The 13,923-nt window shown below is 45.4% G+C and overlaps 1 protein-coding gene and 2 non-coding genes across 3 annotated transcripts; 2 read left to right on the top strand and 1 right to left on the bottom strand.

Annotated features, from left to right (window-relative positions):
• The first annotated feature begins 5,636 nt into the window (after window positions 1–5,636).
• Window positions 5,637–5,708, top strand: TRNAE-CUC (transfer RNA glutamic acid (anticodon CUC)). Its single transcript has one exon. It is a non-coding gene; the product is annotated as a tRNA-Glu (tRNA).
• Window positions 5,709–9,705: 3,997 nt separating this feature from the next.
• Window positions 9,706–13,005, top strand: LOC123117461 (uncharacterized). The gene is made up of 2 exons (XM_044538210.1): window positions 9,706–9,816; window positions 11,377–13,005. The coding sequence occupies exon 2, from the start codon at window positions 11,387–11,389 to the stop codon at window positions 12,770–12,772; it is 1,386 nt and encodes a 461-aa protein (XP_044394145.1). The 5' UTR covers window positions 9,706–9,816; window positions 11,377–11,386; the 3' UTR covers window positions 12,773–13,005.
• A 447-nt stretch (window positions 13,006–13,452) lies between these two features.
• On the bottom strand, window positions 13,453–13,525 carry TRNAE-CUC (transfer RNA glutamic acid (anticodon CUC)). The gene has a single exon. It is a non-coding gene; the product is annotated as a tRNA-Glu (tRNA).
• Window positions 13,526–13,923: the final 398 nt, after the last annotated feature.

The raw sequence follows: 13,923 nt of genomic DNA, 5'->3' as shown, positions 1-13,923 counted from the left end.
TATGGACTTTGGTTGACTTGCCCGATGATCGGCAAGCCATTGAGAATAAATGGATCTTTAAGAAGAAGACTGACGCTGATGGTAATGTTACTGTCTACAAAGCTCGACTTGTTGCAAAAGGTTTTCGACAAGTTCAAGGGGTTGACTACGATGAGACTTTCTCACCCGTAGCGATGCTTAAGTCTGTCCGAATCATGTTGGCTATTGCTGCATTTCATGATTATGAAATTTGGCAAATGGATGTCAAAACTGCATTCTTGAATGGATTTCTAGAAGAAGAGTTGTATATGATGCAGCCTGAAGGTTTTGTTGATCCAAAAGGTGCTGACAAAGTGTGCAAGCTCCAGCGTTCCATTTATGGACTGGTGCAAGCATCTCGGAGTTGGAATAAACGCTTTGACAGTGTGATCAAAGCATATGGTTTTATACAGACTTTTGGAGAAGCCTGTATTTACAAGAAAGTGAGTGGGAGCTCTGTAGCATTTCTAGTTTTATATGTTGATGACATATTATTAATTGGAAATGATATAGAATTTCTGGATAGCATAAAGGGATACTTGAATAAAAGTTTTTCAATGAAAGACCTCGGTGAAGCTGCTTACATATTGGGCATCAAGATCTATAGAGATAGATCAAGACGCTTAATAGGACTTTCACAAAGCACATACCTTGACAAAATTTTGAAAAAGTTCAAAATGGATCAGGCTAAGAAAGGATTCTTGCCTGTGCTACAAGGTGTGAAGTTGAGTCAAACTCAATGCCCGACCACAGCAGAAGATAGAGAGAAAATGAAAGATGTTCCCTATGCTTCAGCCATAGGCTCTATCATGTATGCAATGCTGTGTACAAGATCTGACATATGCTTAGCAATAAGCTTGGCAGGTAGGTACCAAAGTAATCCAGGAGTGGATCACTGGACAGCGGTCAAGAACATCCTGAAATACCTGAAAAGGACTAAGGATATGTTTCTCGTATATGGAGGTGACAAAGAGCTAGTCGTAAATGGTTACGTCGATGCAAGCTTTGACACTAATCCGGACGATTCTAAATCGCAGACCGGATACGTGTTTATATTAAACGGTGGAGCTGTAAGTTGGTGCAGTTCAAAACAAAGCGTCGTAGCGGGATCTACATGTGAAGCGGAGTACATAGCTGCTTCTGAAGCGGCAAATGAAGGAGTCTGGATGAAGGAGTTCATTTCCGATCTAGGTGTCATACCTAGTGCATCGGGACCAATGAAGATCTTCTGTGACAATACTGGTGCAATTGCCTTGGCAAAGGAATCCAGATTTCACAAGAGGACCAAGCACATCAAGAGACGCTTCAATTCCATTCGGGACCAAGTCCAAGTGGGAGACATAGAGATTTGCAAGATACATACGGATCTGAATATTGCAGACCCATTGACTAAGCCTCTCTCACGAGCAAAACATGATCAGCACCAAGACTCCATGGGTGTTAGAATCATTACTGTGTAATCTAGATTATTGACTCTAGTGCAAGTGGGAGACTGAAGGAAATATGCCCTAGAGGCAATAATAAAGTTATTATTTATTTCCTCATATCATGATAAATGTTTATTATTCATGCTAGAATTGTATTAATCGGAAACATGATACATGTGTGAATACATAGACAAACATATAGTCACTAGTATGCCTCTACTTGACTAGCTCATTAGTCAAAGATGGTTATGTTTCCTAACCATAGACATGTGTTGTCATTTGATTAATGAGATCACATCATTAGGAGAATGATGTGATTGACATGACCCATCCCGTTAGCTTAGCACTTGATCGTTTAGTATTCTGCTATTGCTTCCTTCATGACTTATACATGTTCCTGTAACTATGAGAATTGTGTAACTCCCGTTTACCGGAGGAACACTTTGGGTACTACCAAACGTCACAACGTAACTGGGTGATTATAAAGGAGTACTACAGGTGTCTCCGAAGGTACATGTTGAGTTAGCATAATTCGAGATTAGGTTTTGTCACTCCGATTGTCGGAGAGGTATCTCTGGGCCCTCTCGGTAATGCTCATCACATAAGCCTTGCAAGCATATAACTAATGAGTTAGTTATGAGATGAAGTATTACAGAATGAGTAAAGAGACTTGTCGGTAACGAGATTGAACTAGGTATTGGATACCGACGATCAAATCTTGGACAAGTAACATACCGATGACAAAGGGAACAACGTATGCTGTTATGCGGTTTGACCGATAAAGATCTTCGTAGAATATGTAGGAACCAATATGGGCATCCAGGTCCCGCTATTGGTTATTGACCAGAGACATGTCTCGGTCATGTCTACATCGTTCTCGAACCGTAGGGTCCGCACGCTTAAGGTTTCGATGACAGTTATATTATGAGTTTATGTATTTTGATGTACCGAAGTTTGTTCGGAGTCCCGGATGTGATCACGGACATGACGAGGAGTCTCGAAATGGTCGAGACATAAAGATTGATATATTGGACGGATATATTTGGACACCGGAAAGGTTCCGGAAGAGTTTGGAGCTCCGGGAGGTTACCGGAACCCCCCGGGAGGTATATGGGCCTTATTGGGCCCATGTAGGAGGAAGGGAGAAGGAGCAAGGGAGGGGGGCGCGCCCCCCCAAGCCCAATCCGAATTGGGGAGGGGGGCCGGCCCCCCCTTTCCTTTCTCCTTCCCCCTCTTCCTTTCATACTACTAGTACTCCTTCCTACTACTAGTACTCCTTCCTTCTTCCTCCAAATAAGATAAGGAAAAAGAGGGGAAACCTACTTGGAGTAGGTTTCCTCCTCCCATGGCGCGCCCCCTCCTTGGGCCGGCCACCTCCTCCCTCCCTCCTTTATATACGGGGGTAGAGGGGCACCCTAGAACACACAAGTTGATCATTGATCGTTCCTTAGCCGTGTGCGGTGCCCCCCTCCACGATATTACACCTCGGTCATATTGTAGCGGTGCTTAGGCGAAGCCCTGCGACAGGAGAACATCAAGATCGTCACCACGCCGTCGTGCTGACGGAACTCCCCCTCGGCGCCTCTGCTGGATCGGAGATCGAGGGTGCGTCATCGAGCTGTACGCGTGTCAAGAACTCGGAGGTGCCGGAGTAACGGTGCTTGGATCGGTTGAACCGGGAGGACGTACGACTACTTCCTCTACGCTGCGTCAACGCTTCCGCTTTGGTCTATGAGGGTACGTAGACAACACTCTCCCCTCGTTGCTATATCATCACCATGATCTTGCGTGTGCGTAGGAAAATTTTGAAATTACTACGTTACCCAACAATATTATGATGCTAACAAGGTGGTTATTGGTGCTCATTAAAATAGCAGTATGAAATAACCCTGCATATATTTTCTGTTATTTTAGTTTAAGACTTCCAAGTCAACTGAAATTATTACTTGTACAATATTGCTAATTTTTACCTCCTGTTTTGTAGGCTATCTAGAACAAGGTATTAATCAAGAAGTCCTCAATTGGTCGACTGGCTCAAAATTGAGAAGCATGCTGGTAGCTTTTCGGTTGAATCTATTAAGCATTTAAGCTCGTAGAAATTCATAACGTTAATATCTTCTTGATGCCTTGCAATATTTATAGTAGAATAATGAACAATAGGTAAGATTAATATTATAGACCTTCTCCTCAATCCTACATTTGTGCTAATACCGGAAATATTATGTTGTAAACTTGTGAGTTGTGACCAATATTCTTTGTGCATGATTTTGCCTTGTAATTCACTATTGATGTTGCATGTCATTCACCCTTTCACCATTATATTTGATGATAATATTTGAGTGTATGTATATTTAGGGTTTCTCTATGGTTGGTGTTTGAATAGGAGGTTGCTCGCTTCCATTTTATGTCATAGGGCATATGACAACACATACATTTCTTTTTGAGTCTTATGTGAAAATCCTTTTGAGCGGATACACCAAATATGAAGTTCATAACTACAAAATTGGAAACTTGTTATAAAAATACAAATAACTGCCAATAAAGTTTAAAACAACAAATGTTATCAAAGATAGGTAGGAGTAGCATGTTCTAGGAGATGTGTTTTGCTGCAGTAGTTTCTAAATGGTAAATTGTATGGTTTCAAGTGCCTAAATTCATATCTGATAGTTTGTCAGCCAATTGCATAATGCAATGAAGTTTCTGGTTGTAATATCTAGAAACATTTGTTTTGGAACATTAAAGGGAACAAAGTCCTCCATGTGTTGTTTTATATTAATGGATAATAAAATTGCACATGCTTTCGTGATAAAGTCAATCTTAAGCATAAAAAAGGAATTCAAGTGTTATATCATTTGTAATGGCAGCGCAGGGTCAAATTACATTTTCTTAATCAAAATACATGCTAGCGAAGTAGATTTCAGTTATTTTTCCGTTTATTATTGGCTATCTTTTCTATCTATATAAAATTTGACATACAACCAGTAGAAATTTCAAAAAGTCCGTGGCAACACAAGGGCAGTCTACTAGTATATACGGTGCTTTTTTTAAGGAAAGTATACACGGTGCTTGAGAGCAACGGCAAGGGGGGTTATTCAGAGAAAGGTCCCCAACACAGCAGTCCCATCCAAACGTTTTCTTCTCGTACCTGGCGGCTGCAACCCTAGCCGCCGTCAGAGGCAGATCTTCCAATGCCGTTCTCCGGCGGCTCCCCTCCGCCGGCGACCTTGGTCGTCGGTGGTGAGGGGGGTCGCTGGATCCACGCATGTGAATCGTTTTTACTCATTCGTAGTCTAGGTTTTTAGGTTGTTTATCGATTTTCTTCGGCGGCGACGATGACGACGCTGAATAAATATTCTTCAGATCCTTTCCTAACGAGGCCATCGGTCCTATGGTTGGGGATGGATCTGGAAATCAGTCTGTTCAAGCAAGGATGGCGTGGCGGCGGCGGTATCCTCGTGGTGGACCTGTGTCCTCAGGCTCCGTCGTTGCGACGACGTTTGCTCCAGCGTCGGCGTGGAGCTTGGGAGGTAGTCCAGGAGCGGATGCAGATTGTGGTCTGCATCGACGACATCTGGAAGACGGAACGTGTGCTGGGTTCGTGGTTCATGGATGGCAGGTATGGTTTCCTTCTTCGGCGTCTTAGTCGTGGTGGGGTGCCAAATCTGGAGTTCGATAGCGTGTCCGGGGTGTTGCCCCGGTCTGATTCGTTCAACGGCAATGGCTTCACTTTTGGTGAGCCACCTTGGAGGTCCGCAAAGCTGCATATCAGCGATGGAGCCGCGTCGAGCTCGGGTGAGGAGGTGATCCGTCACTCTTTTCTTCAGTGGCTGATGTGGTGGGGCCGGAGGCAGGTGACGGGCGTTGGTGTCAAGCTCAGAGATGTTCTGCTATCTTTTCAGTTTTGTCATGTCGGTTTTTACATGACTTGTACTTTGTTCTTTATGATATGAATGAGACACGTATTACCATGAAAAAAAATGAGGGGGGGGGGGGTTATTCAGGACAAGTTGTTTAGAGCTTCTATTTTCTTGATTTCAAGGTGCACGACAGGTCAGAGGGCTTTGTCTGCCTGCAGCGAGCTCTATTTGCCGGCACCATAGATGGGTCATTCGGTTGCTGACCTGTGACCCCGGTTACCACTTTACCCGCGCCATGCGCTCATTTTCTTGCTTAAGCATTATAATTGCATGATCCGTCGTAGTCTAGGTTGTTAGGATACTCGGCTCTCACCCGAGAGACCGGGTTCAAGTCCCGGCGACGGAACACCTTTTTTTCGTATAGGCAAGTTACTTATGATTTTCCCACTGGTAATGATCTTTTTCTAGGGCTTCTACATCTAAAGACAGGGTACAATTGAACTGATCCGCTGGAGAGCCCCAGCGGCTGAGGCGATCGCGACCTGAGACCCCAGTCGACGTCAGACGACGCACGCTCCGGCGGTCCAAGCGCCACCTTAGCCATCCCTAGTAGCAACACAAGTGCGGTGTTGGCGATGCTCCGATCCGCCATTGAACTCACGCTCCGGCGGCCGTCCCCGGCACCTCGGTTCTACGGCAGCAGCGGATGCAGCCAGACCACCACGGTACGTACGTAGGTACCTCTGTTTGTCCATGGGTAGTTTGCGCGTTCATGTGTAATGTGTTGGGATCGTAAGCCTGCAGTAATTTCCCACACTTTCGTTCTCAGGCCTGGGTAATCAGTGTTTCATTTCCCTGCGATGGCTCGAGGCTCTACTAGTTTGTGATTTTCGGCTTGCGTAGTAATATATCGAGTAAAACAGTTTGACAGTAATTTATTCAACTACTGCGATTTACAGAGGAAGATGTCCTCCGATGGTACGGATTATGGATCCTGGACGGCTGATAACATCAAGAGAGCAATAGAATCTTTTTACGAAAACTGGTACATAACATACATCATACTTATCTGATGCTTTTGCCATTTTCAGCTTCCTTAATAATACTGTATATTGAGTAAAACAAGTTTGACAGTAATTTTCGGAATTTTTTTCATGAGATTTGCAATATACTCTATTTAATTTGTTGATGGAGGCTTTACAGGAAAGGGCCTGAACTACTGCTTGGCTGCATCGCCCTCACCATGGTGGTCACATACAAGTACAATGTGACAGGGAATGGAATACTGGGATACAGATTTGACGAGGCGAGGAAGGAGCGGGAGGCCAGGGAGCAGCGGGAGGAGGCGAGGAAGAACAATATTGATATTTCTCTCTGCTAGCTGATCTCTTTGCACACACCCCAAACATATGGGGATATGGCAGTTATTATCTTGGGAACATCAGGAAGGCCACACTCTATCACAAACTGCCTGTCACAAGGCTTGCCAGCCCTTCTAGCTTCTGCGTGCACTTTCTATTTATTTATTTATTATTGTGGTTAGCATGCTTGTCGCACATCATTTCAAGCATAACCAGCATCGCCTAAAACACTTTCAGACTCCAACTCGTTGCTGTCATTGCGTCAAGCATTTTCAGACATATAAAGTGTTGCGTCAAACATATTCAGACCGAGTGAATTGCAGAAAACAACCACATTGAAGCGTCATGTTGCAGAAAAGACTCTTCTACGAATTTGTGCTAGAAAACACTGATTTTTGTCCTAATCATTTGCAGAAACCAGCTAACCTTCAGTTCGAGCATTTTAACCTCTATTATGACATGTTGGTCCCGCGTTTGATGACGTGGCATAACGTTTCGTGGTAGACACCGTTAGACTGGTATTTTTCAAAAAAGAACCTTCCTCCCAATCCCTCCCCTACCCAATCCATATCGCCACCAGGCTTCCATCCTCGCGCCAGCTGATGTCGTCGCCGACAGCGTGCGTGCAGGGACATGGCGCAGCGCACCAGAGAGCGATGTCGGAGACGTGGAGCAGCTGCTCCGGCTGGGCTACCGGACCTCGTGCTAATCCGCCGCGAGCAGGTCATCCGGGAGCGGCGGCGGGGCTCGTCTACGCAGTCGCCTGGTGTGGCGACCTGCCAGAGCTGCACGACGCCTGCGCCCTCCTCACCGTGCAGGAGCTGCAGGACGCCCGCGCCCTCCTCGCCGCCAAGTTCGGCAGAGCTGCAGCACCGGAGCCTCACTTCGCGCCGCCACCGGAGACCCACTTTGCACCGCCGCCAAGTCCCTGCATCCCCGCGCGCCACCAACCTACGACGGGGCTCTCACCAACCTCCCGGCTGGCCCCGCCTGCTCGCGCCTTGGCTGCCTCCTCTCGGTGGGGCTCCGCCACCGTCAGCCTCTTCCCGGTGCCGGCGTGAAGTGGACGACGGCGCGCGGTGGTGTGGGGGTCCGGCGGCGCAAGGACGCGCGTCAGGCCGGGGAAGGGTGTGGCGGCGGCGGCGGGTGAGGCTGGGGGGAGGGTGGCCGGCGGCGGCGGGTGAGGCTGGGGGGAGGGTGCTGCGGCAAATAGTTCTGCTGCTCTGCTCGGCTGCTGTGTCAGCCCAAATCCATCGAGGGAGTTGACTTGCTTTTTGTTTTTTGATTGAAGGGTGTTCCTGTAAAACTAGAGGGACTGATTTGTAAATCCAGAAAATCCCTCATTTAACGTCGTCTACCACGAAACGTTGTGCCATGTCATCAAATGCGGGACCCACATGTCATAATAGAGGTTAAAATGCCCGAACAGAAGGTTAGGTGGTTTCTGCAAATGATTAGGATAAAAATCAGTGTTTTCTGGCACAAATTCATAGAAGAGTCTTTTCTGCAACACGACGCTTCAATGTGGTGGTTTTTTGCAATTCACTCTATTCAGACCATTCATTTCATTGTATAGCAAGCAGCGCAATAAGTTACGAGAAAGGTGTGGCTGCTCCCGGGTGTAGGTGCACCCGGATGAACAGTACACTTCAAAAAAATTAACAAAATTGAAAAAATCCAATATTTTTTACATCGAACTTTTTTTCACGAAAAAAACCATACGAAAAACGGAACCGGGAGCACAGGTTTTTTCCCTTTTCGAAAGAGGCACGCCCGTGCCTCTGACGAAATCATAACCGTGCCTCTCGCGGAAGCAAAACCGTGACTCTCGCGAAAGAAAAAAAAAAGAGAGAAAACGCATTTTTTTTCCGTTTCCGAGGAGGCACGGCCATGACTCTCGCTAAAGCACAACCGTGCCTCTCGCAAGCATAACCGTGACTCTCGCAAAAGAAAAAAAAGAAAACGCATTTTTTCCGTTTCCGAGGAGGCACGGCCGTGACTCTCGCGAAAGCACAACCGTGCCTCTCGCGGAAGCAAAACAGTGACTCTCGAGAAAGGAAAAAAAACAAAAAACACGTTTTTTTTTCGTTTTTGAGAGGCACGGCTGTGAGCCTGTGACTCTCGCGAAAGCAAAATCGTGACTCTCGCGAAAGCAAAATCGTGACTCTCGCGAAAGCAAAATCGTGCCTCTCGCGAAAGCAAAATCGTGACTCTCGCGAAAGAAAGAAAAAGAAAATGCGTTTTTTTGCACAAAAAGAAATTGGTCGAAAAGCTAGGGAAGACCGATGGAAAACCAAAACGTCGAAAAACCTAAAAAAACCGTTTAAAAAGCCGAAAACGCGTGCGGAAAAAGAAAAGAAACGGAGGGAGCGTCCAGAGCGCGACACGTGACGAACGAATGGCTGAGAGCGCGTCAAGTGGCGCTGATCGTTGCGAGGCTCCCGAAGAAGCGCTCGTTAATTCGTTGCTCTCGGAGATGATTAGCTGAGAAGGAAAGAAACGTAAGTTTAAGTAACAGGCTACTATGTAGGTGTAGCATTTTTGGACTGTGACTATTCATGGGCCCTTATTTAATTTTGTGCCTCGACAGTGTGAGACTCGTTGGGTAACCTTTTTCCTTGAAACAAACGATAGTCTAGCTTTTTAAGAGCATGGTTAATAAGTCAACAATCGACTACAAGGAGTTGCTATGTCATTTAGAGCCAACCTAATAGTCGGCAAGTACAAAAATAAATTTTTAATGTGTACTACCTTAGTAATAGTTGGCCCATCTTGCAACCCCACAAAGTGTCTTGGGGCTTGTATTGCAGCCGGCTTCTCTCTTCTCTCCCCATCTCTCTCCTCCAACTAAGCAAAAATACAATATTTTAGCTCTTATAGTATGTTTATTATGTCATCTTATTGTACTTGCTCCAACAAGCGCACTCAGCAGGCTGTGGACCCTTCTCAACAGAAAAAAATTAAAAGCAGGCTGTGGACCGTTCTTTAAAAAAAAAGCAGGCTTTGGACCGGGCCGTACACGTCGTATAACGGCGTCCCGACTGAGGCTTCTCGCTTAGTGATCGCCGTCCGGCCCCATTTCTATCGTCCTCTCCCCGTACACAGACGGCACACAGGCGCGAACGCGGCGGCGCCCACGGCGACGGCGACCAGGTACCTCTCTTCCTAGGTATCTATCCACTGCGAAGTTGTCTTGTACGTAGTATTATTGAAACAATCTGGGGGGCAGATGGATTATACGTCGTGATTGATGGCCGCTCTTAGTTCTCTGTCTGCAATTTCTCCCCCCATCCCCATAAACTGTCTGCTCCCGAGCCAGCGAAATTGATTGGCAGTTCCTCCCCAATTCCCCCTTATCCCGTGTCTGTGGGGTTGTTGCCTAGTGTTTTATTTCGATCGCAGTAGGGTAACGAAGTGCTGGATCAGCTATTCAGCTGGGGATGTTGGGTGAAGACCAAACCCTCACGTGTATAGATCTGTATGATCGGTACACAGATCCCAGAGTAAATTTCGTGGTATATATGTTTGCAACAGCTGTGAACTAGTATGATAAACTGCATAATAAGATGCCAATCACTTGCACAAATCGAACTGAGTTTCCAGCACGCAAGCCGATTTTGTGAATTTTGATGCACCATAAAAGCTGCAGTTTTATTTATATACTATATGTTGTTTCATGAGCTCCATTGATCCATAGTTTCATTTGAGTCCTCTGGTTGTGTACTGTGCATACATATGGGCTATTTTGTGAAACTAAATTTATTTAGAGTTGACAGATTCTCCTGTATTAGCTTGAGACAAAGCTTATGGTGGACTGAAATAAAAATATTTCACTTCTATGGAGCACAATAAAACTTTAGCTAACATTGGTTACAACTGAGTAATGATGTTCGCGTATAATAAATAAGACAAACTGCAAAGTGCTAGCTCTTGCAGAATTGACGTACATACATGTGATGAGGTGACATGAGTTTCTGGACTTTCTTGACATCGCCAGCAATCCGGATTTTTTTTATTGACAAGCCCAGTCAGGCATGTGCACCCGGAACGGGAGCAAATCCTGTTGATCTTAACCGTCTGATTACGTCCGTGTTTGTTTGATGGTTGGGAGTGATATGCATGGGAGGAGAAATAAACCGTGGTTTTTTAGACAACGGTTGTTTGGGCAGTAAGCAAATGGTAGGGTAGTAAATCCAAATTCAAAACTGGTACACTATAATTATCATCAGTCATATGTTATAGGCATACGGTTCCATGTGTTTGTCAGTTTGTGGTTACAGCAGAATAATCGTAGCTTTTTAATGTTTCCAAGTTTGGCTCACGGCCATTTTGGTGTCTTGCCATGTAATGTAATTTACTGCCAGTTCAATCGGTTTGATATTTTAATCGGAAATTAGCCCTAACGTTGCTGATGAATGTGGAATGGATTTTTACCGTGTAGCTTCATGAATCGCGTGTCACATCTATTAGGCATATCGTGGTTCTACAGAAATAACCATAGCTTTGTCGAATATTCCAAGTCTGCCTTACTATTATTCTGGATGATGATTTAAATTGGAATGTGCAGTTTCCTTACAGGGTCCAAATACCTTTTTTTTGGATATTTTGATCAGATCTTTCTATTAAGACATCCTAAGAAAGTCTATGATAAATTCCCTTGGGGCAATCAGTTAACTCATGGGATAAACACACGTGGCTTGCTTTTCTTTACAGGGAAAGACCAATGGAGATTCAAGACTGTAAAAAAAAGAGACCAATGGAGGACGACTACTCAGCACCACATCTTCCTATGGACATCATGTACAAGATCCCGGCACACATCTCTGATCCAGCCTCCCTTGCCCGCCTGGCATCGTCCTGCAAGTTCTGGCGCAATCTCATCAAGGACCCGACTTTCCTTGATCGCCTAAGGAGGCGGCATGGCGACCACGGCTTCACCCCATCCCTCCTTCTTGGCTTCTTCTACCAGGACAAGAAAAAGTCTTCCCCGGAGCTCTGGAAGCATCACATTGACAAAACCCGCTGTTTGGCTCCAAGCTTTGTGCGGAAGTCAGAATTATCACGATTTGTTGGCAGCAAATCCGCTCGCAGTGTTATCAAGCCATTATCCCTTGGGACCTTCATTCCAGGTCTTGGTGCAAGCCTCAACTTCTATAAACCCATTGCATCCCAAGACAGCTTCCTGGTCCTCCGCCGCCAATCGAAAGATGCCAATGGTCAGGCCACGAGGGATGTGATATGTGTTTGCAATCCTCTCACTGGTGAAACCTTTAAGATTCCTACCCTCGAATATATGCCTCCTCACCATTATGCCTTGTTAGTCACCAATGATGTCGACATTTATGGACATGTGTCCCAGTCCTTCCAGCTGACTGCCATTTGGATAAGAAGATTAAAGCATTTCATCTCTGTGTGCTACAGCTCTAAGACTGGAACATGGATGGAATCTCCAGTAGTTCCTGAGCTAAGGCGTAGCCTTTGTTTGGTGCCATCCTCGGCAGCTGCTTATGATGGTTCCATCAGCTGGCTCTGTGATAGCTGGAAACAATTGTCGCTCACTCATGTTGCCACACTACACACTGGCAATATGGAGCTTTCATACCTGGAGCTCCCACCGGAAGTAAAGCGCAACAAGGATCCAGTGCTGGGGAGTTCAGCGGACGGGGGGCTTCTGTTACTCTTCATGCAAGGCCTTCGGGTGTCACTCTGGAAACACAACGGTGAGCTTGGCAGTGACACCAGCAGCTGGGTGCTATCTGAAAGGATTGACATGAGAAGTTCCTTGCCGCAGCGGGTGGTCACGTTAGGGATCAGGGGGAAGGTCAGCTTGGAGATGTTCCGGGGCAAGAGCGGTGCGGTGGTGCTCTGGGTTGATGGAGATGGCTTCTTTCTATTCAGCCTCAGTGATAGGTCGATGAGGAAGATTGACTGTGCGAGTGTGACCAAGAAGTACTTCCTCTGCCCATATGAGATTGATTGGCTGACCTGCCTTGCAATCACAAACCTCGTCGTTGATGGCTCGTTGTCGCTGGACGTACAAAGGAAAAAGGCTCAAGACAGGTGGAGGACATTAATGGGAATGAATTTGGCGACGAATAGAGCATCTTAATGGCTAGGAACAACATCAATCCGGTTTGTTTCTGGTAGAACAACCATGAGTTCTATTTATGTTTGGAAGTGTTTTCTTTTGTATGATCATCGTATCACAATAATGAGTAGTGACTGTCAGTTTGTTACTTCAGTCTAACGACATTTCCTGTCAAACCTTTGGCATGTCCTGTTGAAATCCAAGGTTATCTTTCCTAAGCTGTTTTTTAGGGAAGCTGTGTTTATTTATTTTTATCAACTATAAGTTGTGTTTGACCCATACATTTGTCTTTGCATCTGAGCTGGTAGGCCATTTTTGCTGAAGGGATGTGCAAGTGACGCCAGGCTAGCATGGTTGTCAGATTTCCCCCCACAGTTTTTCCATGTATAATAGGACGCTGCAATTCATTTACCTGTACCATGCCAAAACAAATGTTCAGGTTTCAACACGGTGTCGTTACAAGCTTCAGCCCATTGTTTTTCTTCAAAAGTTTCAGGGTTAGTCAGAGAAGCATGTACAATCAACAGGCCAGCTTTGTTTCACATCAACTGAATTTTCCCTGGACCTTCTGATCTACTGAGTGCTTGCAGGTTTAGTGAGAATGAACTGATCTCTGTGAAACGCCTTGTCCCCAAAAAGGCAGTAAGAACACAATACATAGGACATCATCAAAAGTTAAATGATTAGAATAAAAAAAGGATTTCCGTCGCCGGGACTTGAACCCGGGTCTCTCGGGTGAGAGCCGAGTATCCTAACAACCTAGACTACGACGGATTGTGCTACCAATTGTAACATTTATTTATTTATTCCCGTTTCATTCTGGCGGGCTAATGCACATTCAGTGTCGACTCGAGCCAGAAAGAACATGTGCTATACCCGTTACTTTTAACTGACCGATTGACATGAGGTGAGAGAAAAGAAGACCAATTCACACGATCAAAAGAACAAGATGTAGAGCTGGGCACCTTAGTCTTGATGTTGCTCAACACTGCACCAATGGGAGGTCCTCAACTTTTGAGACTTGAAATTTGATTGCATTTTTTGTTGACTGATCACTTGGTAGAATTAGGATAAGAATTACTATCTCCGTCCTTGTTCACTAGTTGCCTCGTATTTTTGGTCATATTTTGACCATGATTTTAATAACTAATAAAATATAAATTATAAATAGC

The sequence above is a fragment of the Triticum aestivum genome, chromosome 5B (assembly GCF_018294505.1).
Source record: "Triticum aestivum cultivar Chinese Spring chromosome 5B, IWGSC CS RefSeq v2.1, whole genome shotgun sequence".
In the NCBI taxonomy this organism is placed as follows: domain Eukaryota; kingdom Viridiplantae; phylum Streptophyta; class Magnoliopsida; order Poales; family Poaceae; genus Triticum; species Triticum aestivum.
Note: the sequence above shows the minus strand (reverse complement) of the source record. Positions and strands in the feature narration are given on the sequence as shown.

What these genes read in the sequence shown, in the direction of transcription:
- LOC123117461 (XM_044538210.1), top strand. Translation starts at nt 11,387, where the DNA reads ATGGAGATTCAAGACTGTAAAAAAAAGAGACCAATGGAGGACGACTAC.